Source organism: Hemibagrus wyckioides, linkage group LG15 (genome assembly GCF_019097595.1).
Source record: "Hemibagrus wyckioides isolate EC202008001 linkage group LG15, SWU_Hwy_1.0, whole genome shotgun sequence".
In the NCBI taxonomy this organism is placed as follows: domain Eukaryota; kingdom Metazoa; phylum Chordata; class Actinopteri; order Siluriformes; family Bagridae; genus Hemibagrus; species Hemibagrus wyckioides.
Genome location: NC_080724.1, coordinates 16,374,336 through 16,399,582, shown reverse-complemented (window position 1 = coordinate 16,399,582; position 25,247 = coordinate 16,374,336). Strand labels below are relative to the sequence as shown.

General features: G+C 40.0%; 2 protein-coding genes across 11 annotated transcripts in view; both read right to left on the bottom strand.

Annotated features, from left to right (window-relative positions):
- kif1b (kinesin family member 1B) overlaps positions 1-3,718 on the bottom strand; it is a 76,876-nt gene extending 73,158 nt beyond the window's left edge. For 2 of the 7 annotated variants that reach the window (XM_058409529.1, XM_058409530.1), the window contains exons 1-2: positions 3,427-3,707; positions 1,506-1,661 (exon numbers count right to left, since the gene is read on the bottom strand). In XM_058409529.1, the coding sequence (XP_058265512.1) occupies positions 1,506-1,611 (106 nt within the window). In that variant the 5' untranslated portion in view covers positions 1,612-1,661; positions 3,427-3,707. Of the gene's footprint in view, positions 1-1,505; positions 1,662-3,426 lie in introns of all 7 variants that reach the window. The other 5 variants (XM_058409534.1, XM_058409531.1, XM_058409533.1 and 2 more) reach the window with 4 other exon arrangements.
- A 1,857-nt stretch (positions 3,719-5,575) lies between these two features.
- ube4b (ubiquitination factor E4B, UFD2 homolog (S. cerevisiae)) lies at positions 5,576-25,104 on the bottom strand. 4 transcript variants are annotated; one of them, XM_058409513.1, is made up of 29 exons: positions 24,818-25,104; positions 21,766-21,985; positions 19,586-19,721; positions 19,268-19,355; positions 18,116-18,260; positions 17,782-18,007; positions 17,041-17,520; positions 16,493-16,603; positions 15,461-15,602; positions 15,108-15,208; positions 14,049-14,163; positions 13,684-13,767; positions 13,525-13,581; positions 13,317-13,433; positions 13,106-13,204; positions 12,648-12,761; positions 12,346-12,544; positions 11,780-11,918; positions 11,312-11,411; positions 10,670-10,797; positions 10,485-10,583; positions 10,138-10,373; positions 9,768-9,894; positions 9,050-9,194; positions 8,796-8,930; positions 8,163-8,354; positions 7,871-8,045; positions 7,535-7,681; positions 5,576-6,758 (listed from the first exon to the last, which is right to left on the bottom strand). In XM_058409513.1, the coding sequence occupies exons 1-29, from the start codon at positions 24,839-24,841 to the stop codon at positions 6,691-6,693; spliced, it is 4,149 nt and encodes a 1,382-aa protein (XP_058265496.1). In that variant the 5' UTR covers positions 24,842-25,104; the 3' UTR covers positions 5,576-6,690. The 4 variants fall into 4 exon arrangements, with proteins under 4 accessions (XP_058265496.1, XP_058265494.1, XP_058265493.1 ...); XM_058409511.1 differs by lacking the exons at positions 16,493-16,603; positions 17,041-17,520 and having other exon boundaries at positions 11,780-11,912; positions 24,818-25,102; XM_058409510.1 differs by lacking the exons at positions 16,493-16,603; positions 17,041-17,520 and having other exon boundaries at positions 24,818-25,100.
- Between the last annotated feature and the right edge of the window lie 143 nt (positions 25,105-25,247).

Sequence of the window (25,247 nt, the reverse complement as noted above, 5' to 3'; positions counted from 1 at the left end):
TTCTACTGATTGGTGGGAAAGTCCCCACTATTTGCACACTGTGCGATTCACACCTGTGAGATCATGCCTTTCACATGACACCAGTATTCAGTGGTGGTGTGAATATGCACAGTGTTGTTTCTCAACTTAACCAGTCACAGACACCTGAGATGATCATAATGTAACTGATGGCTACAAAGCCACCATTCAAAGTATATAGATTACGAGGTAGCATCTGTGACTATGAGGAAGAACCACGGGCGTTTGTGAACGAACACGCAAATGCTCGGCAAAGAGCAAAGCCTTCATTTTCATATGGTTTATTATGGTGATCAATGGTTTGCTTTTTAAGCCGGCATTAGTCATACCCATCTCTCTCCGAAACTAAAGTGCAATTAATGCGACATTCACATTCCAGCATTTATTGCCCCATTGATTTTGGCTCTGATATAATTTTATTGCTTGACGATCCGCATTCCTGCTCGTAAGTTATCCGTGGTTATCTTTAACGTGAACGGCCTGTAAAACAATCCATGTGTGTACATATTTGATCAATAACATGCAGGTTCCACAGAAAACATGGGAAAAAAACAACAAAAACATGATTCACAAGACTGAAGGAGCAAACACTATTTGCACTGGATGTCAGCTGACAACCCATCAGCTGTTTATGATTAGAGCACATAGCTTTTCCTGGTTTTTGAAGCCATTCCACGAAATCTTGCTTTCTTTCCTCACGCCAGATTAGCCAGCTGACCCAGGATGATGACAGTGATGTGCATACAGTAAACGTCTAATGTAAGCGGAAAAGAATCTGACCATTTTATTACATTCAGATGGCCGCATTTAACGTATCTGATCCAGAGCTACATGGAAACTCACACGTGTCTTACATTTAGGCAACTGACGACACTTAAAAAATGAACACTTACACCCAATAAATAGCTTAGGCAAATATTCAATCATAAACAAATCTAGTGTGCCTTTACTTGGACTATTCTGAAATCATCTGGAACTTAAACCCCTAAAATATCTCAATCATCCCGAAGCATTCTCTTGTGGCTTTTAGAATTCTTCATCCATGTCCAACTCTTCAGCAAGAGACACTGATATCATGCTGTCAAATGATAAGATCTACTCCATTTCCTTTTTCCAGTCCATTGCATATTATAACAAAGTAAACAATGCAGGAACACTCGCTCTGCTTTTCTCCATATCTGGCCTAACTAAAACAAATGTCTGACTGAACATCTTTAGTCTTTGAAAATAGCAAAACACATCAAAGCTTTTTATTGTTCATTTTCTTTCAAACCAAAACCTTATTCACGTTTTCATCAGGATTGACATGTTACTGAGCTGACTGGCTTTTCACCCCGAAGCCTAGCGCAAACCTTTACTCATCTAACCCAATGCCAGAGGCATGTGACAGAATGTCATCAGTCACACAAAACATAGTCAGCATACCGCTTCAAGGACGAGGAACATGATATATCCAAGGGATTGGAGAAATATCCAGGGATACTTACTGGTAGAGTTGCCTTGCATCTGAATAATGCATTTGGATTCTTTGCTGGTCTCCCTTGAGTTAAAGGGACGCACCCTGACCGCCACTTTCACTGAGGCCCCAGACATGGTTGGACTTCAACCCTGTGTGGTGTCACAATGCAATGCTGAATTGAGTCCTGAGGGGGGGAAAAAACAACAAACAGGATTTTTTTGTTTGCTTTTAATTAATTGTGAAATGCTAACAATTGTACATCACTTTGAGTAATAGTGCACACCTACTGAATATTAACTCAGCATAACAGTGTTAAAAGGGGGAGGTTATTGGATCACAGATAAGTCAAAGATTGGGTTATCTGAAAGCACTGTTTCTGGACAGTCCACTTAGTAGTATTAAGTTCAAAGTAATATATGACACCAGGCCCAATGCTTTAACTGCAAAAAACAGAAAATGATGTAAGTAGGCTATCAACATCAACAAAATAGTAGTAGTAGAAGAGGAAGAAGTAATAATTTGTCATTCCTGTGATTAAAAAAATAAAAATAAAAAATATAAATAAATAAATAATAATAATAATAATAATAATAATAATAATAAGATAAAGATAATAAGACAGTCAATTCTATTAAAAAAAAAACTAATCTTAGTGAAGTTGTCAGGAGTTTAATAAAAAAATCAAATATTTATGGTAATAAGTGACAGGCTGTATCTCAAACACGTCTCCCCTCCCTCTGCAACAGCACTACGCAGTGCGTATACAATAGGGTCATCTCCGCCATATCTAGTGCACTACATGTTCATTAGGGAGCCATTTGTAATTGGGCCTTTAAACCACACGGGCTGATCTGCGCCGTTAGATGGTTTCCCCCCACAGCCGCCTCAAACATGGCTGCCGGTAAACTGCAGCAGGGATGGGTCGACTCTTTCCTAGGCTACCTAATCACCACATTATTTACCTTCACTCTGTATCTTCTATAAATTGCATTTGGACTGTTTTGTTCCGACGCATTCACGTTCTCGAAAATGACTGGTGGAAAAAAAATAAATAATAATAATAATAATGGACGACGTCCCTTTCCAGGGGTGTAAAATAACCACCTCCGTTATTTCCACGTATGCGTTTCGAATCATAACAATCCTAAACATTTCAGTACAAAGCAGAGCGAGATGTAAGATCACAGGATAGAAAAATGTGCATGCAATTTCCCCCATCAATGCCCTTGTAGTCTTATTTTATTTCTCAGGCATACGCCCATGGATTCCGGCCGCTGGGCCGCAGACAACAAAAAAGTAGCCTCATCTAGTAGTGTACATCAAGGGAGGAGTGTTATAGAGTAAACCACATATAAACCACTTCTGTGTAAAAGGCGATGTGAGAAAGCAGCAACAACAACAACAAAAAAACAGCTTCCATTAAATAAGACCTGCATTAGCTATTGACATTTTGCACGCGCAGCCTCAGTATGTTTAGCCTAGCAAAAAATATATATATATAATGTACATGAACTGTCAAGCATTATAGTTGATTAATGTTACAACTTTACACGATATAGCTTTAGGTCGAGCATAACTGAATTGTTTTAGGGACAGCACTGGTGCATGGTTTGTAATGATAAAGTCAGGTGTAATAACATGACCTTATTATATTCCTGCTCGGTTAGAAGCGGTGACTTTGCGCATACACTCAACTCGGCGTCTTTCTAAACATTTATCCTATATATTCCTTTATAGTTTATATAGCATAATTGTGCTCTATAACTGAAACGCCTATAAATATGAAACGAGTTGTATGTTAAAAAAAAAAAAAAAGAGTACATGCGGAGATACAGATATATAAGCGGAGTAAAAAAAAATGTCAACACTGGCGTTATAGCAAGTGAACAGTGTTAAGATGTAGAGACATTGTAAATGTATGTCTTTTTTTTTCATTGCATGCATCTTACCTTGATGATCCTTTCCAAATATTAAAAAATCACTCCAGAAAAACAAGGCAGATGCGAACACTAATATTGACGTCTACCAACGTCCAGGCAGCGATGATCAGAGTACGCCGACAAATAAACACTTCATAACTCTATACACAGCCATTGTCGCAGTGCCTCTTCCTCCGCTCCGGTTGCGTTAAATGTTACGGTATTTCGTTTTCTATGACGGATGGATGCTGGGGGCCGGGGGGGGGGAAGAAATCGCTCCGCTAGTTAAATTGAGATTATGCTCGACTGCCTTGATTTACTGAAACGATGACGTCAACCGCCCCGTCCCTATTTTGAGTGACTGCTTAAACAACGAATAGCATTGGAGTACCCGATGAGGAATCTGTGAGTCAGCCAATGATTAAGGAGGACTTGTGAGACTGGGTGGGGCGTCCGTGACGCAATACTGCAGGATGCCTCACTTGTCCTGCATGGGAAGTGCGCTGCCTAGAGGCGGAAGGACGCCGTATGGAAGATAACGAGGATTCACAAGGGAAAAGGAAAACGCTAGATTTCTTTTCGTTCAAAGCTTCAGATCTGATTTAGGGAAGAGTCGGGTCTGTTATACAGTGTGTCAGGTTTGTAACGCCTGACGCACTGGTGAGGGATAAAATCGCGCTAGGTGTGAACGTACACTATATTGCCAAAAGTTTTGGGACACCCCTTCAAATCATTGAGTTCAGGGGGTTGGGCTTGGCCCCTTAGTTCCAGTGAAGGGAACTCCTAATGCTTCAGCATACCAAGACATTTTGGACAATTTCATGCTCCCAACTTTGTGGGAACAGTTTGGGGATGGCCGCGTCCTGTTCCATGACTGCACACCAGTGCACAAAGCAAGGTCCATAAAGACATGGATGAGTGAGTTTGGTGTGGAGGAACTTCACAGAGTCCTGACCTCAACCCGATATAACATCTGTGGGATGAATTAGAGCGGAGACTGGGAGCCAAGCCTTCACGTCCAACATCAGTGCCTGACCTCACAAATGCACTTCTAGAGGAATGATAAAAAATTCCCATAAACACACTCCTAAACCTTGTGGAAAGACTTCCCAGAAGAGTTGAAGCTGTTAAAGCTACAAAGGGTGGAAAAACTCCATATTACATTCATGTGCATGTAAAGGCAGACATTTTTTTATGCCAGTTTTGCCCTGGCTCACAGTCTCCTCTCTAATTGACCCTAAAGGTGTTCTGTCAGGTTGAGGTGCAGGCCAGTCAAGTTCCTTCACACCAAACTCGCTCATCCATGGACCTTGCTTTGTGCACTGGAGTGCAGTCATGTTGGAACAGGAAGGGGTCATCCTCAAACTGTTCCCACAAAATTGGGAGCATTAACTTGTCCGAAATGTCTTGGTACGCTGAAGCATTAAGAATTCCTTTCACTGGAACTAAGGGGCCAAGCCCAACCCCTGAATTCAATGATTTGGAGGGGTGTACCAAAACTTTTGGCATTATAGTGTAGTTAAACTCCATCTATCCCACACAGGTATACTCTTGGTCTCCTGAACACAGATGGCTGTGGCATCATCGGGATCCAAATCTTCGAAATCTTCTGACAATAGGGTGAACACTTTATTGTTGTTGTACCTGTACGTAAACCCTATTGCTTGCATAAATGTCAGGCACCACATGAAGTACAAACACGTCAATCACACGAATAACAGATAATATTTTTGGATCTTTAAGCTTTCAGTAATCTTTTTACCCGCAACCATTTTGAAATCTCACATGCTTAGTAACCAACATCAATCACTGTCAATTATCAAACCATGCTAACTGATAAATCAACAAGACGGTGATCAGAACTTGCCTATTTTGTTTTCCTGTGTGTACGACCTTAATACAGAGTTCAAAATACAGAAGTCCAGATGAGGAAAACTGGTTTCATATATCAAAATCTTACTTCAGAGCTGTAATTAAGTTGCTGTTTGCAAGGACTGAGTATGTGCACCATGAGTGCCATCACTGTAGCCTGTTGCTGATTAGAGCAATTTATTGTGACCCCACAATGTTCCTTAAAATCCTTTTACTCTGCTTTAGTAACCTTATATTCCAGTATCAGTTAGTTGCCAGCACCAATTAACAAGAAAAACACTTTTTAATTTATTTATGCATTTGAAACTTTTCATGGTTTTCCCCCTAATTTATTTGTATACAAAAGCAATAACAGCAATAACAACAGCATGTGTGCATTACCATTTATTACAGTTTGAAGTCCTGGGTCAAAAAAATGTTTGTAGCAAAGGAAGCGGATTCCTGTGAGGTTAAACCTTACGTGAAAATGACTCTTTTTTAATTCACGATGAAGCTCAACAACCAGGGTTAATATGAAGAGCAGGAAATGAATCATTGTATAAAACTGTGGAAGTTAAAAAGAAAAGAAAAAAAAGAAGACATTGCATGTACTGGCATTGTTTTCATCACGATCATGCTTTAAAAACTGTTTCACATTCTCAGTTTTCATCTGAGGTTCTAGCTTTAACACTCTGGAAATGCTAAATGAAGGGTTCGGGTGGCTGCTTGTGCATTATCCATAATTATTAATAGAAAATGTTTGTAACACACCGTCTGATATCAAATGATTCTTCCATCACCTCTATCCATCATCATCCAGATCTATCTTTTTTTATTTTCCAAAATCAATCTGGTATGTTCACGATACATTAACGGCCAGGGCTCAGTATGTTAGTTTTACAACCAATAACATAATAGCAATGTGTTTTAGCCCATGCCCCTTAGGCTGCATGGTTGTAGAAGAAATAGCAAATGTAATTCAGAATGGAGTGACTCAGCACAAAAATTTTCCGCCTTCTCACTAATAGTCGAAACCATCAAGAACTCATTTTTAACGCCAAAATACAATCACTTAAAAGAAAAGAAAAATGTAGACCGATTTAAATTTGCAACAACTTTTTCGGAGAACAAACAATTTCCTTGGAGTTAGGCTCTGAAACTTAGTTTCTCTAACGTCTTGGTATGCATCCACTCAATTAAATATAGGTATATATGTAATATATACAAAGTCATAAGCAAAATCTTTTAAAAGTCTAATCTTTATTATTATGCTTCAATTTAGAACCAAGAGCCTTTAAGATGGAAAAAAAGGAGGGGGTGGGGGGGGGTTAACAAAAAAAAAAAAAAAAAAAACATTACTGTCTTTTTCTCTTCGATCGGCTTAAACGTGATTTCTGGCGCAGCAAAAAACCCAAAAAACCAAAAACGGTCGGTGAGTGTATCTCACTGAGAAAAGCGTCCTCCTTGCTTTTCCCTCATCCAAGCTTGGATACGTTCCTTCAGCTCTGGAACTGCAGCGGACGACAAGAGGAAGAATAACGTTAGAGATCCGAATAAGTGGTAGGTGCTGTATATAAAACATATAAATGTGAATTCTGTAACAGCTAATTTGCAACTTTTCAGGAATGGTCAAAAAGGTTTCAGAACACACAATCAGATAAGATTCTTTGAGTAAAACATTACTGGAGCCAGATCAATTTTACCAGTATGCAATAATGATAGCTATGATAATTTCACACCCTGACCAGCCTCTATATATATATATATATATATATATATATATATATATATATATATATATATATATATAAATAATCCTGCATATTTATAGATGGAGTACAGAGATGATAAAGTAAATATGCTTATACAACAGCCCTACTGAATTCTTTAATCAGTGCTGTTGGTCAGCATCCCTGTCTATATTACTGTATACTACAAAATCTATAAATCACACGACACATGGTCTTGCATATTGTTGCGTCGAATGAATGGGAAAAAATGTGCAATTGGTGATATGGGGAAATTTGTGAAGAGACATTTATTTTGAATTTTTGGAGTGTCAGAGTTTTGTAACTTTTTGTTTTCCTTCACTTTGCACTTTTCTCAGCAACATGGCTGCACTTTTTGCCTTATTAACATTACAAGAGAGGAAACAAATTGAAGGAATGATTTAGGCCATGGTATTAAAGAAAAATAATGGGTATTGTCAGGTCTGACAAAGAGCTCAAAACAGTTCTGGAAAACCCATGGCCTGACATTAGTGTGTGTGTGTTTTATTTTTTTTTACCTGACTCCAGCATGCTCTCAGTAAGAGGCTGCCTGTTGAAGGGGTCAGTTGGGGAGTTTAGAAGGTGTCGCAGGATGATGGATCGGTCCATAATGTTCCCAGAAGGCAGCTGAACTGGATCAGTCATAAGAGTGTCCATCAGAGGATCTGCCACACAACAGGAAAATATGTTTTAGGCATGTGGAGTAAACTTAAGCATAACAACTCAGAGGATATGGATATGTTAGGATTGCATGCAGTCAGAAGAAATCAAAGGAAGTGTGTACCCTGAATTCTTCCTGCAGATTACTGTCCAGCCTGAATTTAAAGACTCGAGGGCTAACATTTCAACCTTACCTTTAAATTCATCTGGCGCATCGCTGTAGTCCATCTCGGACTGAGAGTTGCGTGCCACGATCTCCTCCACCTTCTCTGACAGCAGCTTAAACTTCTCAATGGCGATGGTGGATTTGATGCCTGCCTTCCTCATTTTAGAAATCACTTCCTCAAAGAGTTCCCTGCTATATGATCTCTGATCACATCAAAAACCAAGAGCAGATTTTACTTCACGTCATCTTAAATCAGACATTCTCAGTTATTTACTAATTGTGTAAGTGAGACACTGGGATGTTAGAAATGTGCTTCAAACCTGGTCATCTGCAATGGCTTTAGCAAAGCGAGCACAGTCCAGCTGCAGATAGATATCAGTAAGCTGGTCCAATAGCTTTTTGGGCTCAAAACCATATTTCTCGGGGTTTTCTACCTTCAGGTCCCGACACTTTGGCCCACACAGCTGCTGGAGATTATAGTTCAGCATGGCAGCCAGTCGTGGACCCAGTTCCTGTACAATTCACCAGAATATCTTTCAGCAATCATGAAAAAAATATTAAGCACAGACTATATATTTAGGTTGTCCATACAGTGCTCAATTAGTAGAGTAAACAAGATTCTTTCCTCACACACTAAACAAACTCTGTCCAGTGGCTACAAGCAGCTTAACTTTCACTCGAAACTATAAATACCTGCTGGGATCAGAGTGCAAGAGGTTCATTTACAGGGCAGCAGGTGTGTACTAAATCCTTCACTGTTTACTTGTTTATTAAAGCTACACAGACAAATGTAAGCCACCTGTCATTGCTCTATTAACCACATTGCCTCATCTGTATCAGTAAAATTTATTTCCTATATCGCTCTATAATAAGGCAACCCAATTCTACCAGATTATCTGGTACTGACAGTTCCACTCCTAAGGTGCATAAAAACCACAAAAAGCAAGACTCACTGGGCGGAGGAAAGGTTTCTGGACTTGTTTGGTCAGAATGTGGAACATGTCCACAGTCTCTGTGGCTAAAGCCAGGTAAGAGCGAGACACTCTCTCGTCCTGAGTCAGCTGGGACTGGCGACTTTGCTGCTGCTCCTGAGACAAATAGGACACGATGTGGGTCAATGTAAAACTACTTTCCGTTCACATATCTGCAGTGAATGCTCAGTTGGGACCAGAGCAATACAGAAAAATTCAGTCTAGTGCACACTAACCCTGGGCAGCAGATCCCACTGCTCCTTGTTCTTCATCTCCTCTTGGATCTCATGGATGCGCTTCAGAGACTCCAAGCTTTCATCCAGCAGAAATGTTGTGTCGTTGATTAACATGTTAATGTAGCGCACAAACTGCTTCCCAGAGCTAGTGTTTCAGATGGGGGGGTCAACAAATTATTCTTAATCACATTGGTGATAAATTCTTTAATAAGAATCTCTTGGTCATGAGGTGTTGATTAATTTTCTATAATAGCAACTCTGACAGCAGCGCCTGCTGTAATTCACACCGCGGATTTTATTCATGGGCTTGTTCGAATACATTATCATTTCTATAGTAACAGCTCTTTCGCATGGCAGATGCTCCACAGAACTGATGACAAACGATAAACAGATGATAAAGCTTGCTGTTGAACAAAGAAAAACAACCTTGCTGAAATAAACTTTCTGCAAGCAGACGCTTATGTAACATTTATGGAAGGAGTCTCCAGTGTTAGAGCTTTGCAACAGTCAAGCTGTATGGCAATTTTCTCAAAATAGTTCCCTTTGTTTGAGTATTTGAGAATAATTTCTATTATTGATTATTTTCCATACACTGCATCTTGTTTTATACCTTACATAATAGAACAGTTGCAACAAATCATGCATCCCCCCCCCCATTTCAGCTAATGACTGCACAATCATCTGTAAATATATCATACAGATTAGGAAATAAACTCACTTGAACTCCTCAAGGAAGGTGCCATGATGGCCAATGTTTTGCCAAAGGCTCTTAAAAATGGTACTGATATGGTAGCGGATGGTGAATTTGTCATAGAACTCGCTAGTGGCTCCTGTATGTTCAACATCTGGAGAAAAAGAGGGGGAAAAGAAACTGTTAAAGCCATGCAAAACAAAGGGTTATTTGTCCCAAGACAGAAATAATATTTTCTGTGAAATGTACAGTTTATACAGTCACTGGATTTGACAAGATTTCGGGGTAAAGAAAATAAAAAAACATACAATTAAAATTGTTTAGTGAAATAAAAATAGGAAATAATCTTCTATCCTTGTGTTAACTACACAGCTAAAATAAAACCCAGCCAACTGACCCGTGTAAAACTTCATGAGGGCAGGGACAAGCTGATTGACTGACAGCGGGTGGTTCTCGATCATTTCAAAGAAGCGCTGTGTACGAGGCTGGACTGCTGGGTTAGTAACAAACAACACCTCCACCAGCTTGGCAATCAGGTAGGGGTTTCTGATGTAGTTCTGACTGCAGATGAACACCACCAGAAAGGTCACAATGTCCTGAGTGCATGGCTCATACAGAACCTGAGGAGAATACCTAGCACAGAGAGGAAAATGAAACATCATTATGTGGGCACAAAACGTTTCTATCTTTGATTCATCAGATATAAATAAATATGAAAAATCAATCATAATACGATGAACTTACTGCACGATAAAAAGCATAAACTCGGCAACATCCTCAATGTAAAACTCGGGTAGTGCAGCGAAGCTTTTAGGGATCTCAGGATTCAGGGGCAAGGTGACACTGTAACGTGATTGGACAGAAGAAGGCAGGTTAGATGATCAAGTAAAGTGATGCAAGTTTAAGATGTAATTAAGAAAGAGACTGACTTTGGGTAGGAAGGGTCCACGATGCGCATGATGAGCTGGATGACAGTACTGTAGAACTGGAGACATCTGCGCAGTAGATTTTCATCCAGCAGGCCGGCATCAGCACAAGCCTTGGAACGTACCAATTTCTACAAGAACAGCCCAAAAAAAAAAAAAAAAAATCACAGAACACTTATGACAGTTTGACAAAGACTTTACGTCAAGAAAAGTTATCACTAAGTGTTGTAACTTTGTTGTCATCCTTGGCTCAAAACATTTCGGAAGCTGATTTAGAGCTTTAGAGAGTTTTGCTTTACTTTTCCCTGAGTACCACCCACATGATTTCCTAATTAACTAGGAACACTCTGCTCAGATAAAATTTTCGCTAAAACTTAAGTGCTGTATTAGTGTTGTATTTCCATCACTTCCTTAAACAGCTAGATACTTCGACTGCATACTGACTCACTTGTATGTCATACAGAATAAAAGCATCTGCCACGAATAAATAAAAAATGTAATGTTTGCAGGAACTTTTAAAATAAATTTGCGTTTATTTAGCTTTCATGATATAATTCATTACTTCACTTAAAAAGTATCACATTTATTTCTCTTTTAGATTTTTAAATGCACAGAAACGTGTAAAGGAGTTTCAATGAAGCGAACCTTCAGCTGGGTTTTGCATCTCTTCAACATCTCCCTGTGACGAGTGGCCAAGGGGGAGTCTTTCCACTGGCTCTCGCTGTTTTTCAGCTCCTCTACAGTTCTGCGGTACACAGTACACGGAAAGCCATGAAACACCATAATGCCCTTGCTGAGAGTTATGCGATGCCAACAGTAGGGGGAACTATCAACTTAGAAAACACAGTCAGACAAACAGAGCTCATTTAAGCAGTCTTTTCTGAGCCTTGTCTTTTAATGTGAGGGACTGAAACAATGGTCACTAATGCAGTACCAAAATCATCATCATCTAAGCTCTCAAGGGTTAAGAAAATGTCAGCTTAAAGCATTCAGGTTCAATCCCAGGGGAAATTTAGGGAGAACAGCTTTAAAACTATACGACCGTAGAACCTAATAACGCATTATACTGAATATTGTACTATTTCTGATGTTACCCAGTATCAGTGCACGTACCTGTTCAGATCTCTGATGGCTCTTAGTCTGCGAATATAACGGCGGCATCCGGGTAAGATGGAAAGGTGGTGTGCATGTAGTGTCAGGAAGAAACATTCTGTAGGGAATTTGGGCTCCGAGAACTTGGAAGGATCTGCATCTACGAAAGGACAGAAACAAATAATGATATGCCACATCAGGAAATATGGAACAACTAGTATATAATGTACTTTGCAGGGAAAAAAAAAAAGCACCCAAGTATATAGTCAGCAATTTGGTAGAAGTTAGCTGAAGATAGCTGTTTTAAGACTTCTTCCTTCAGTGTTCTTTAAATGATCAAACCCCTAAAACAATATCTATGCTAGAACCCCTGAAAGTTGGTGAAAGAGTCAGTAAATCAAAATAACTGCTTTTCCGAATTGCTAATATGATTGTTTTTCCTCTGAGCACATTTTCTTATTTACAGTTATTGAAAATTATCATCAGGATCCCATCACAAAACATTACATTTATATGGTAATGTTTTGCAAAAAAGGCTTAATAAAAGAGAAGGCACATAGCGTTTAACACGTTAAACATGCACTCACGCAGCTCTGCAAGCCAACTCTTCAGCTCCTCCAGGCTGGATTTCAGCCGGGTCTCCTCGAGGCTCACGTTCAGCCGACACTTGTGGTGAAAGATGTAGAGGGGATCCACGGTCTCTAGCTTAATCTTCATACTCAGCTGCTGTAGCACCCACAGGAAGTTCATCATGAAGCCATCTGTAGACACCAGTTTATCGTCTGTCTGTAGCCGCCGTGCAGGGGGAAGAAACACAATTAATACCATATTTGTAACAGTCTGTCTAACAGAACCAGCTTAGCTGCATTTAGGTTCCACTATGACATACCTGCATCTGAGCCTTCTTCACATTACGATTCACCAGAGCTGCCATGTAGCTGAGAGCAGCCTCCCTCGTTTCTCCGTTCAGCAAAACGTTGTGGAGGATTTTAAAAAGGTCACCCTGAGGAGCACAAAACCATAATCACAGCCTCAAAACTCACCAATATGTGACAGGATAATTAAATGAATAAAATCAGTAGCTCTTCCTCTGGGCGACTGCTGTGCCCAAAATAAATAAATAAAAATTCCACTTAGAGGCTTTTCAATTGTCAGTAATCCATTCTGTACTCAGACATGGCAAAAGCAAAACATTATTCCTGGCTAATAAGAATATCCTGTATAATTACACAAGCACCTCTACACTATGAAGCAAATATTCCAGGAAATTGTTCCAGTGACTGACGATTGTTTTATAATGACATCAAACTAATAAAAATTAGCAAGCTCCTGAGTCAGCACGCTTACCCTAGCAGACTCCAGATAATGCTGTAGGGACTGACTGACCACACGCGTGTTCTCCATAGTAATAGCGGGGCCTGAGAAGTATTTGTCTCCCACTTTTGTCTAAAACAGAACAGCACATAACAAACGATAAATTTAACAAGGTGAAATGTTAGCCTCAATTTTGCATTGTGCTGCGAGTATTCATGTTGCTGCCTTGCCAGAAATAACTCACATCATCCTCTGCGAAGACGGAAAGACTAAAGAAGGCGCCAAGGAATGAGAGTCTCTGAATCTCTCTGCCTGCCCCAGGGCTTAAAGGCTCAGGACACCACAGCGGTAGAGAGGTGATCTGTACAAACCCACATAGAGTACAGAAGCTTAGTAAAATACGTAACATTGAGTCTTACTAAAAATGCAAGTAGTAGTAAGAATCAACTTACCAAATTGCACACAGGGTGTGTCTTTCCAAATTTAATTTCACAAAGCTCAGATAAAGCCTGTAGAAAAAAAATGGTGCAAATAGATCGCTAATGTTAATTTTAATTGTATGATTTACGACAAGACTGTAGAGAGCGTTCATTACAACAAATTTCTCTTACCATCAGAGGATATTTAAAATTGTCACTGTCAAAGGAACATTCTTTCACAGCTAATGCAAGCCCTTGGAGGATGGGGACAAAGATCTATAAGAGGAAATACAGTGAGATTAGAGTCTTGTACTGCACCACAACTAATCTTTTTTTTTTTTTTTTTTTTTTGCTGAAAGCCCCCATGCTGCTTCAAATGCACCACAGGATTCGGTCAATAACACCACACCATGCTGCATACAACAAACACTGCTGTAAAATAATGAGAAGTACAGATTAGAGATTTGATGTCACTGAGCCTGACACATCAATTAAGTCCACCTCCTCAGCTTCAAATGTGAAGTGAATCAGCATGCAGCGTGTGCAGCACCTCCTACCTGTTTAAACACTTCCTCCTCCTGGTGAGTCATGCGCACCAATTCCTGGATAAAGCCGTTTGGAAGGTTCCGGCACAGCATGTAGGGCACCAGCAGGGAGGGCTGGAGAGGGGCCCTGGGTACGATTGGGGAGAGTAAAAGTTACAATTAAGTCCAACACACAGGATGAGATATAAAAGCAGGGTGTCTAAAAGGTACATCCCTCCAGCTACATTTCATACTTTTATTTAGTAAAACATCACTGAAACATAATAAATGATGATATAAAAGGGGCGGTGGTGGCTCAAGTGGTTAAGGCTCTGGGTCGTTGACCGGAAGATCAAGGGGTTCAAGCCCCAGCACCGCCAAGTAGCCACCGTTGGGCCCTTGAGCAAGGCCCTTAACCCTCTCTGCTCCAGGGGCGCTGTATCGTGGCTGACCCTGCGCTCTGACCCCAACCTCCAAGGATGGGAGAATTTCACTGTGCTGTAATGTATATGTGACAAATCAAGGCTATTTCTATTTTTTTCGATTTCTAAAAGCACTCTTCTGAGATATATATATAAAAAAAAAAATTTCTTTTAGCGTCTGTCTAGACTGGCATCCTACCCAGGGTATATTTCTGCCTGATGAGGATGATGCAGTTACTCAAGATGAGGGAAAGTGATCAAATGCTAATTTTAAAGTGAATTACACTTAAGTGGGTTTTGGGGCAGAGCTACAGGTCGTACCTATGAACGTCATTCAAAAAAAAAAAAAAAAAAGTTTGCAAAACGCATGACAATAAATAACGTTATAAAATAACCCAATAAAAACAAATCTAACAGACTTAAAACTAAGAAATGTAAATTTAATAAACCTTAACAAGGCCTTTCGTTTGTAAAATGGATCTTTAAACACACTTGAAATGAATACCAAACATGTACGCTTTACAGAACAAAGATAATTAAAATAAAATATTAATAAGAAATATGACCATGTATAGGAGGCTATGCATTAAAAATTGTTCTTCAAGCTGTACAGACTGTTGATTATTAGAGAGGACACACCAAGGACAAAAGACAGCCTGTGAACACTGACCTGGGCAGGGTAAGGGCCCCCTGCAGCACAAGAGCAGCATGGGAAATACACTGGGATCGTATGTTGCTGAGCAGCTGACTGACCACTGGCTGGCTGCACATCTACAACAGCACAACATGGCATTCAGAATGAGGAAGTACAGCCGGCAGATTTCTTCACAACATAATTCAGAAGAGTGGAATTCCACTTGCTCAATAGGAAGACGAGTTTTACTTTCACTCCTGGAAGCGTATGACGTTCTATTTTTATCCAAGCAGGATACTGTGTTGTGTAAAAGAGCTCTGAAAATAAACATATCGAGTTCCTTCTGTTTGCTTTATTAGTGCAAGCTTTTCTATGTGAACAGCTACTACCTTGGGAGCTTTCCTTTCCTCCATGCCCACACTGTCAAAGCGCTCAATGAGGTAGTTCAGCATCTCAGTCTCCTTGCACGCCTCAATGGTAAAGCGGTCACTGCCTGAGTCACCAGCCAATCCACCACCAGATGCGCCCAAGCTAAAGGGAAAAACAGAGATAAATGCAGATGGAGATTATTATAAACAGGAAAATCACGAAATCAGAAAAAGAAATTGAGAAGCTATAGACCACCACAGTCTCTACTGTAAGAGAAGGTTTGGCAGGCTTTAGGTTAGTTTAACAAATACTTCAAAATATTTAGAATGCAGAATTTTTAAGCAGATGCAATGCATTCAAAAGCAGACCAGGATCATCTCCATTTAAAATGCAACATAGGTTTCTTGCTAGATGCTTATATATGTTTCTTGAGCTCCTCAATGAGAAATTCTCAAATGTTTGCTGTTGATTTTCCACATTCTAAAAGCAAAAACTAATGCAGATCACAGAGTCTCAATGAAAACAGAACATTCTGATATAGCAGGCATTAGTGAGGATTCCTGAGTGAGAGGACACACTCCACAGCACAGCTCTGCCTCTCTTATTAGTCATGTTACTTATTCATCCAGCATGGATAAAGCACCTCCATATCCAGCCAATTCTAATCCAGTACAACATTAAAACCACTGACATAATTAGCCTTATGAAATAAATTATTTCATGAGTAAAGACAGAGACAACAAGAGAAGCACAGAGAGAGGTGGTGTTAAACGATTGACTGGATTCATGCTGTACACTGAAATTAGTCCGGTACACTCATAACACTGATTAGCTGGTATATTTACAATTTACAAAAAAAGAAGAAAAGGTAAAATGCGGCAGGTTAAAAATAAGGTCTACATCAAACATAAAACAAAAAAGTACCTAAACTCTAAACCACTGGGCTATGTTTTATGGCAGTCCCCATTTGTTGTGCCAGCACAGGGCACAATGTGTTTATGTTAGTGGCCAGGCAGCACTCTAAAGTATGCAACACACACTGGCACTGGTACCTTGACCCAAATTGAACCCCAGAAAAATCCTCCTCCTCATCTTCCTCCAGCTCTTCATCACTGCTGTCTTGAGACATGTCAGGCAGGGCAAAGAAAAGGAGCGGGAAGGGGCTGGCATGGCCGCAGCACACAGACGAGTGTAGTTTAGGAAGATATTAGGATGTGGAATGAAGTACAGGGGAGGGTTTAATGAGATATCTCAAGGAAAACATGGCACTACTGTCAATTACACATCAGTCCAACGTTATACACGCTAAAGAGCAACTAATGAACAAATACATAGCAGCAGCAAAGAAAGTATAATACATTTCCTTTGAAAACTAAAGAAAGGTTGGAAACTAACCCCTACTTTGTTCATGCACCTGCATGCATGGGTTAACGGTTATGTAATGTGCCTCACACTATTATAAGAAAAAAAAATTGGGGTAAATTAACTGAAATAAAAAAAAAAACCCATACATTTCCTTATCAGTTGGTGTAATATTATTAGTATTTTTTTTTTCTGGTGTAGTGGGCAAAACTTCACATCTAACACGGTAAGAAGATACCTAGCAGGCATCCAGGAGGCCAGGGCAGCTCTTCTGGCTGTAGTAGTGGGAGAGCCAGGCACGAAGGAATATGGGGCAGGTGTTTGACGAGATTGGTGTCTAGGAGATGGCAGAGGAGCAGGCTGGGGGGTCAAAGGTGTGGATGAAGCATGGGTAGGGGTAGATAAGCCAGACATAGGGCTTACGCTCATAGGCAAGGAGCCCTGAGAGGAGCTGAGCGTGTATGGTCTGTATCTCTGAGAGATGGGCAGGGGAGAAGATAGGGGTGGATATGGAGAACCGAGGCGTGGCGCTGATGGAATGGGAGAACGTTGAGGAGCAGTTGAAGGCACGGGTGGAGGTGGGGCTGGGGCTGGGATTGGGAGTGAGGGCGAAACAGCAGAAGAAGGTGAAAGTAATGGCGGAGTTAAGGGTGTCGGTACAGATGGAGCGCTCATCCTGGCAGAATTTTGACCAAGGTATGGACTACATCCATACAGACTGAAAGCAACAGGAAATTTCACAGAAATTTCAAATGGAAATGTGATTGACAAAACAAAAAAGGCTCAGAAAAAAGATCTGGAGAAAATGGCATGAAATAAATATAAATACTGATACCAATACAACATATGAACAAATCTGATTTAAGAGACAGGGAAAAAATATCAAGTAAACATGTCAAATTGCTGCAATGGATATTTCAATCTACAAATCTGCATGTACATGAATTACAAATTAGCCCTATTGTTTGTCCACACTTGCCTAGACAGAGAGCTGGCACCAAATGAACCTCCACAGGGCATCATGGGACTGCTTCCCTGGCTGGAAGGCGGGACCAGTGTCAGGTGGCGGTCTGGAGATTTGGCAGCAGTGATTGGCTGTGATGTGGCTGTCAGGCTGGCAAAGGGGTTGCAGTCACGTGATTGGGTAGACATCATAAGAACTTCCATCAAGATCTGGCCAATCAGGTCTTTGAAGTCAGAATAGACTAGTGGAAAGGGAACACAGAGAATGCAATTCATCATGATAATCGTGGTACATGGGGTTATAAATACTTTCTCCATCCATCTTCCCTTGCTTGCACCATCTCTCTCACCATCTTTTGGATTTTGCTGAAACTCTGCAGCTAGTGAGGGTAGAAAGATGACATCACGATCTTGCTCCTTCCAGGAGACTCGGAGGATTTTGCAGATGAGCTGCAGAGCCTGCTCCTCAGACACATCTGGGTTAGATGATGAGTCCTGCAGAACAGCAGGCAGAATTGGTGTATGCAACTCATTCCATGTATACTTCACATTCTTCTCATCAGTATATTTTCTCTGCATTATCACAGTCTTCTCCCTGAAGCTAGCCTGTTAACTTTAGCATGATCAGTAAAGAATAAACACTATACATCTAGGGATTTAACACATTTAATATACAGTCACCAATCACTTTTCAGAAACACCTTTATACATGGTAATTCATGATCCATCAGCCAATCATGTGGCAGCGGCTCAGCGATTCATACAGACAACGGATAAGAGGTTAAACATTAGACTAGGGAAAATGTGACCTCGGTGACTTTCACCATGATTGTTGGTACAAGATGGACTGGTTCGAATAATTCTAGAGTTTACACAGAATGGTGCAAAAAACATCCAGCAAATGGCATTTCTGCTGACAGAAATGTTTTGTTAATGAGAGAGGTCAAAGGAAAATATCCAGACTACTTCGAGCTGACAGGACAACTACAGTAACCACGTCTTTAAAGCTGTGGTGAACAGAAAAAACATCTCAGAACACACATCATTTCTAAGCTTGAGGCTGATGAGCAACAGCAGAAAACCACATCAGATTCCACTCCTGTCAGCCATAAACAGTAATCTGAGCTCCAGTGGGCATAGGCTCACCGAAAGTAGACCTCTGAAAATTGGAAAAATGTCACCTGGTCTGATGCATCTCAATTTCTGCTGCTACATGCAGAGAGTAGGGTCAGAATTTGGCCTTAACAGTCTGAATCCATGGACCTAACCTGCCTTGTGTAGAAGTAGTGGTGGTGTTGGGAACGTTTCTTATCACTCATTTGAATTCCACAGCTTATCTGGGTATTGTTGCAAATCATTTACGGCCACAATTGTCTCCTGTTATATTTGCTACTTCCATGCAGCACGTCACAAGTCACAAATCATCTTCTATTCATAAAGCTGTACAGGAGGGACAAATGTTTTAGTAGTTTAATGCCTACAGTAATAAGTGCAATGTTTACCTTCTCAGCCAGGTTGCGTTTCTCCCTGCGGTCACTATCTTCTACTTCCATGTTCTCAATTCCTGAGTCCACATCCACCTGGGACATGCTAGCGACAGGATAGGGATACACAGAAAAATATGTCTGTGATCCTTAAGTACATTGCAATATTAAATATCACACATAACCAGCATGGAAACACTTTTGAATATCATGTCACATAACAGTGAGTGAATAACAATATTAAAATCCACAACCAGATGTGTGAGAGATTTACAGACTTCACATTGTACTGTAGAGTGAAGGGACAAATGGCCAAAAGCAGCAAAACAGCCTCACTTCTTTTCACAGGATGCTGTGTCAATGTCCATGCTTTGGGAGCGGGACAGGGACTGAGACTGGGTCTCAAGACTGTTGGATGGGGAGCTGGAGAGAGAGCTGACTCCCTCACTGCTCTGACTGCGATATGCCACTCCTAAATGAAAGGACAAAATTAGACAACAATAACTATCTTAAATACGCCTGCATCTGCAATTGGATTAAAAGATCGAGAGGTCATTGTAACCGCTGCTTCTATAATATGTTCGTTTCCTGTATACAGGTCATACTATACCACAATGACGAATGCTTGAATTGTTGATTACTTTTCCAGTAACAGTAGCTCTTAACCTAGTTACAATGTGCTCATTCTAATATATTATTGCTTCTATAGAAGCAATTCTCAGGGACTGGCATGGCAGCCACGCCACATAATTTAATCCTTAAAGATCAAGATAACCAATGATGACCTTTATCTATCATTTCTGGTGTCAGTGCGTTACTGAAGTCAGAGGCCAACTCAAGGGAAACTCAAGGGAAAACCAAGGCTTAAGAGCATTGTGCTTTGTGGTTTCTCATTGACATGACACACTGCATTATTTTTCTGTGTTACCAACTAAGTGAAAGTGAAAGAACTAAAGTGAATGTTTATAGCTGCTATAACAAATGATTATAGGAACCAACCTTTCACGGCAGTTCAACAAAATCACAACTATCAAACAACTACTGATAAGACAAACAATGTACTGTTCTTATATATATATATATATATATATATATATATATATATATATATAAGGAATAATACACTTTGGGAGATGTCATAATATAGGTGCGTCACTCTTCATCAAACCACATCACACCACTATTCCTTATGATTATTTTCCAATAAAAGCACACCCTGCTGTGGTTTGCTCCTTACGGATTCAAAATGTACCGACAATAGACAGATTTAATGTCTATTTTTAGACAGGTTCACTGAAATTAAACCACAGTTTCACCTTTAAAAACTGAACAAACATCATTCGTAACACATTCAGACAGACCTAAAAAAAAATGTACCGTCCCATATTATGCATAAAAGCATGAAAAGCAGATTCACAGCCCTTTACTGCAGGCTTGAGAGAAAAGCTGTTATACAAAACGCTGTGGTACTTTTGTTGGAAACGGCACTTTCATGTGACACACTGCACTTAATCAAACAGCTCTATAAATGTTCATGGCGTCGACGCCACACGTTTTACAACAGTTTTACAAATTCCTGATTCACCGGGAACGCAAATTACTTGACGCTTAATCTCATCAGAAACAACATTAATAAAATATGTGAATCAAGACAGCAGGAAATCTATATTTTAATTTCTATAAAATGCTAGGATTTTTTTCCACTGGGGTGAGATTCAATTTTAATTATAGTCTCCAAGGTAATTGAGCAGGACAACAAAAACAATTTTATTACATATAGGTCAGAGGTTTTTTAACCTGGTGGGTTAACAACCTCGAATCTGGGTCATAGCCTAGATGACGGTGAGTGCACTTGTAATCACCAGACGGCGTCCCCCATTTACCCTAGACAGTAAGTAAATCACAAGACGAGCGAAAACCATCAGTCTGGCTCACCTACAAGGCTCGGGTTGAACTCCAGCCAAGGCTGAAGGCTGTAGCCAGACGCTGCCAGCATGATGATGCACTTTTCACTGGGTACCTAGCTCCCATTATTCCTAGACTACTAGAGGAATGCAATCTATCCTTGCATTGATGCTAGAAATGTTATCCAGGATCTAAACTCGGGAGCTCCTGAGACATTATTTCACGTTGACATTGTTTAATTCTACAGCACAGGACAAGAAGCTTGTTGTTATTAAATTTTAAAATAAGACTGAATTACGTTATTATTAAATTATACATTAGGTTAGATTATTAACCGAGACTGACTAAGCATGTTCAAAGATAAGCTTTGTGGTGGTGCAACATAATGTAATTTGAACCATCCATTCCTGTTGGACGTCTGCCTAAATGCACTGCATCCACAAGTACTATCAGGGTAAATAGTCGGCTTCTTTTCATTTTAAAAGAATAATAAAAGAGAATGTTCACATTTAAGTGGGATTTCTCTTGAATTGATTTTTCAGCAACAAATGCAAGATGTATTATTTTTTAAAAAAAATAATCCTCTTTGCATAGTGCTACAAAACACTAACCCGAAGCTCCCATTGGGGAAGTGGCAGGCGTAACATTTTGGGCATTGAGGCTTAAAGAATGAGATGGTGCTGATGGCAGAGGCTGTGATGAGGCCCCAGAGGGCCCGGGCAGTGGACCTGGAGGGGTCTCTCTCTGTGGTGAAGTCAGCGGCGTGCTCAGAGGGGTGGTTGGCTGAGACGTCGGTCCTCCAGCTAACCGGGCCAATCGCCTTCTCCGAATCTGTAGGACACAAACATCATTCATTTATTCGCCCTCAGAAACCACTTTATCCGGGTCAGGGTCACAGTGGATCCCTGACACAGTGGTACACGTAGGGGCAAGCTGGAGAAACCAATCCGCCTACACAAAGTAGGTATTTTGGAAGGTGAGAAGAAACCAGGGGAACTAGGAGGAAAAGTGGAAGAAAAAAACCCAACTAACACTAAAATTCTCAGCCACTATAAGATTAAATAAACAGAAAGAATACATTGTGAGGAAAAAATCTAAAATAAATAAATAAGCTAAGACCCCAAGGCGAAATGGAGAGAGAAAAAAAAAAACAGGATTAATTTCCCTTTTTTATAAAGTAAAACACAATATTGCAGTAATTCAGCAGTTAACTGCTGCAGGAGAATCACCACACACTCCAATGACTCATAACATCTGGGGACAGTAAAACAAGGCCCACAGCCTCCCTGATAAAGGCTGACAGCGAAGCGGCAAGAAGATGAATGCATGGCAGGATAATTCAGCCTCGTTCCGATTCAGACTCCAGCGCAGCCGAAAACGGAGCTGGCAATTACACCATCAGTAAATCGTTATGGGGTCAGAAGACACCATGTACAAACAGCTAAAACATTCCAGCACATTTTCCAACATTCAGACAATTTCAGGTCTTTTACAAACTAAAGTTCTTGACATTCTGGATCAGCATTATATTCTATTTGACATTTTTCCCCTGGATCAGACTCTCTGATGTATATTTAAGAGGTGAACATGTGTTAAGTTGACTGAGAAGACTGAACAGCTTGCCTTATAGCAAACCACCAGCACACCTCTGGATTTTCAACAGGTTACAAAAAGTTACTGGTTATAAGGCAATACACAGAGCTCTGATATCAAAAATTGTCTTGCTGCAGGCTTAGTTTTTTTTTTTAGTTTTGCAAATGTGGCTGAAACAGGTGGACTTATATAGATCTTAAAAATCACAATGGATCTTAAGATGGGTTTATGATTATACGTCTTTATTTTGCCGTCACTGATAAAATAACGGGATACGTTCATTCAAGTTCTTCTGCGACAAAAGACATCTGTCAAAGTTTTGGCAAGGTCAAAAAATACTGGACAAAAATCCAAATGTGTGATGACACTGGGTTATGCCAAACTTTGTCAGTAGTTGTAGTGAAATATTATCGGCACATGCTATGGGACTGAAACATACCCTTATTTTTAAGCTCATCTTGAAGAACATTTACATCAGCACAAATTATGCACAAACCTTAAATCACAATAATCAGTGATGTGCAAAATGTAGTCATTTTTGAGTGTAATATTCACCAGTCTATCGTTAGATTTTCAATGTATTATCCGACAAGGAGAGCATACACTATATTGCCTAAAGTTTTGGGACACCGCTCCAAATCATTGAATTCAGGTGTTCAGCTTGGCCCCTAAATTCCAGTGAAAGGAACTCTTAATGCTTCAGCATACCAAGACGTTTCGGACAATTTAATGCTCCCAACTTTGTGGGAACAGTTTTGGGATGACCCCTTCCTGTTCCAACATGACTGCACACCAGTGCACAAAGCAAGGTCCATAAAGACATGGATGAGCGAGTTTGGTGTGGAGGAACTTGACTGGAGTCCTGACCTTAACCTGATAGAACACCTTTGGGATGAATTACAGTGGAGACTAAAAGCATTAAGAGTTCCTTTCACTGGAACTAAGGGGCCAAGCCAAACCCCTGAAAAACACCTCAATTCAATGATTTGGAGGGTTTCCCAAAACCTTTAGCAATAAAGTGTATTTAAAGCACAATCTGCTTTATTACAGTCATGAATAATAATCTTAAAAGATCACTACAATCTCACAGTCTAATACGCATAAGATCTGAGTACATAAATCAAAAAACTGACAACAAAAGAATTAGTTTAAGACGTGTTTGGTCTTTTTTTTTTAATTTTTTTATCTGGACACCAGACAGCACAGTGTGTACTCTATTTGGATCGACGTGCCCTGAAAATAAAAGTAAAGTTAAAAACCTAACACAGTAGTGACATTTGTGCTTCGTTTCTGCTTGAATAAAGCTGATGAATCATTTCTGTATCAAAAAAAAAACGATAACTATAAATATAACATTTCAGTAAAGTGTTATGGAAAAAGGATCAATAAGAAGAAATGATGTGTTCAGCATTAAAACGAGACTTATCTTGCTTGTTGAGCATGACTTTTTGGTTTCACAGAAATGATTACACTTTAAACCCTGACTAATGGGAATGTTTCAATTAAAACCGCTGCTCGTTTTCTTTATTTGCTCAAACAGAAATAAGCAAAGATGACAACTAAAACCTCACACTCGAAATGCAAACTCATAAAGATCGTATCGATTTCTGTGTTTTTCCCCTGGATTTCCCAACAACGACGGCGGACTTTACTGTAGCAGGCTAATCTAATGTTAGCAAGCTAAAGAAAACAGCCGATGGCCAGCTGGTTTAGCAAATCAATAATTTCTCAGAAGGCAGCTAACTAGCCGGTACAATGGCATGCCTTACACAATGTACCACGATTTCATTCCCCATGAGTGTTAGGGTAAAGTATTATTATTATTATTATTTAACGCCTCTAGCTGACAGTGATGCGAGGTGAGAGTATTGTGAGGATAATGCTGATATGACACACTGCCTGTGGGAGCTTCAATCATCTTCAGCTAAACTGCTCGCAAAGCAAGTCCGACTCAAAGGGTGACAATGACATTACATTATATTTAAAAAATAATACATATATTGACAGTTTATGAGCTATTCGGACCGGAATTGGCCAGAAGTGAATGAACAACACGCACAAAAGACTTACCTCGTCGGCGCTGAGCTCTTCCATCGCTTTTCTTTTAATTTTTACCTAAAATAATTTGGCTAGCTAACTAGCTAGCTGCCTCACAAACCCCAAAAGTGCATAGTATAAAACAATACAACAAATAACAATACGCCGTGATTGTCCGTCTGACGCTCTTAAATTAAAACATTAATCATATACCTATGTGCTCTCACCAAAATCGTTATGATTATATTTATATATCCGATTTATTTAAAGAATGAAACAAACACAAAAGTATTATTCGTCAAAACACCAAGGCGGCCATTTTGGATCCAGGGTCACGTGACAGGCTATCGACACATTGCGATCTGCGGCAGTCTTTTTTTAATTTCTTTCCGACCCGTATTCTCACAAACCCCGCCTCCCAAAGCCCGAATTGCTACTATTGTCCCGCCTTCTGTTTCACGAT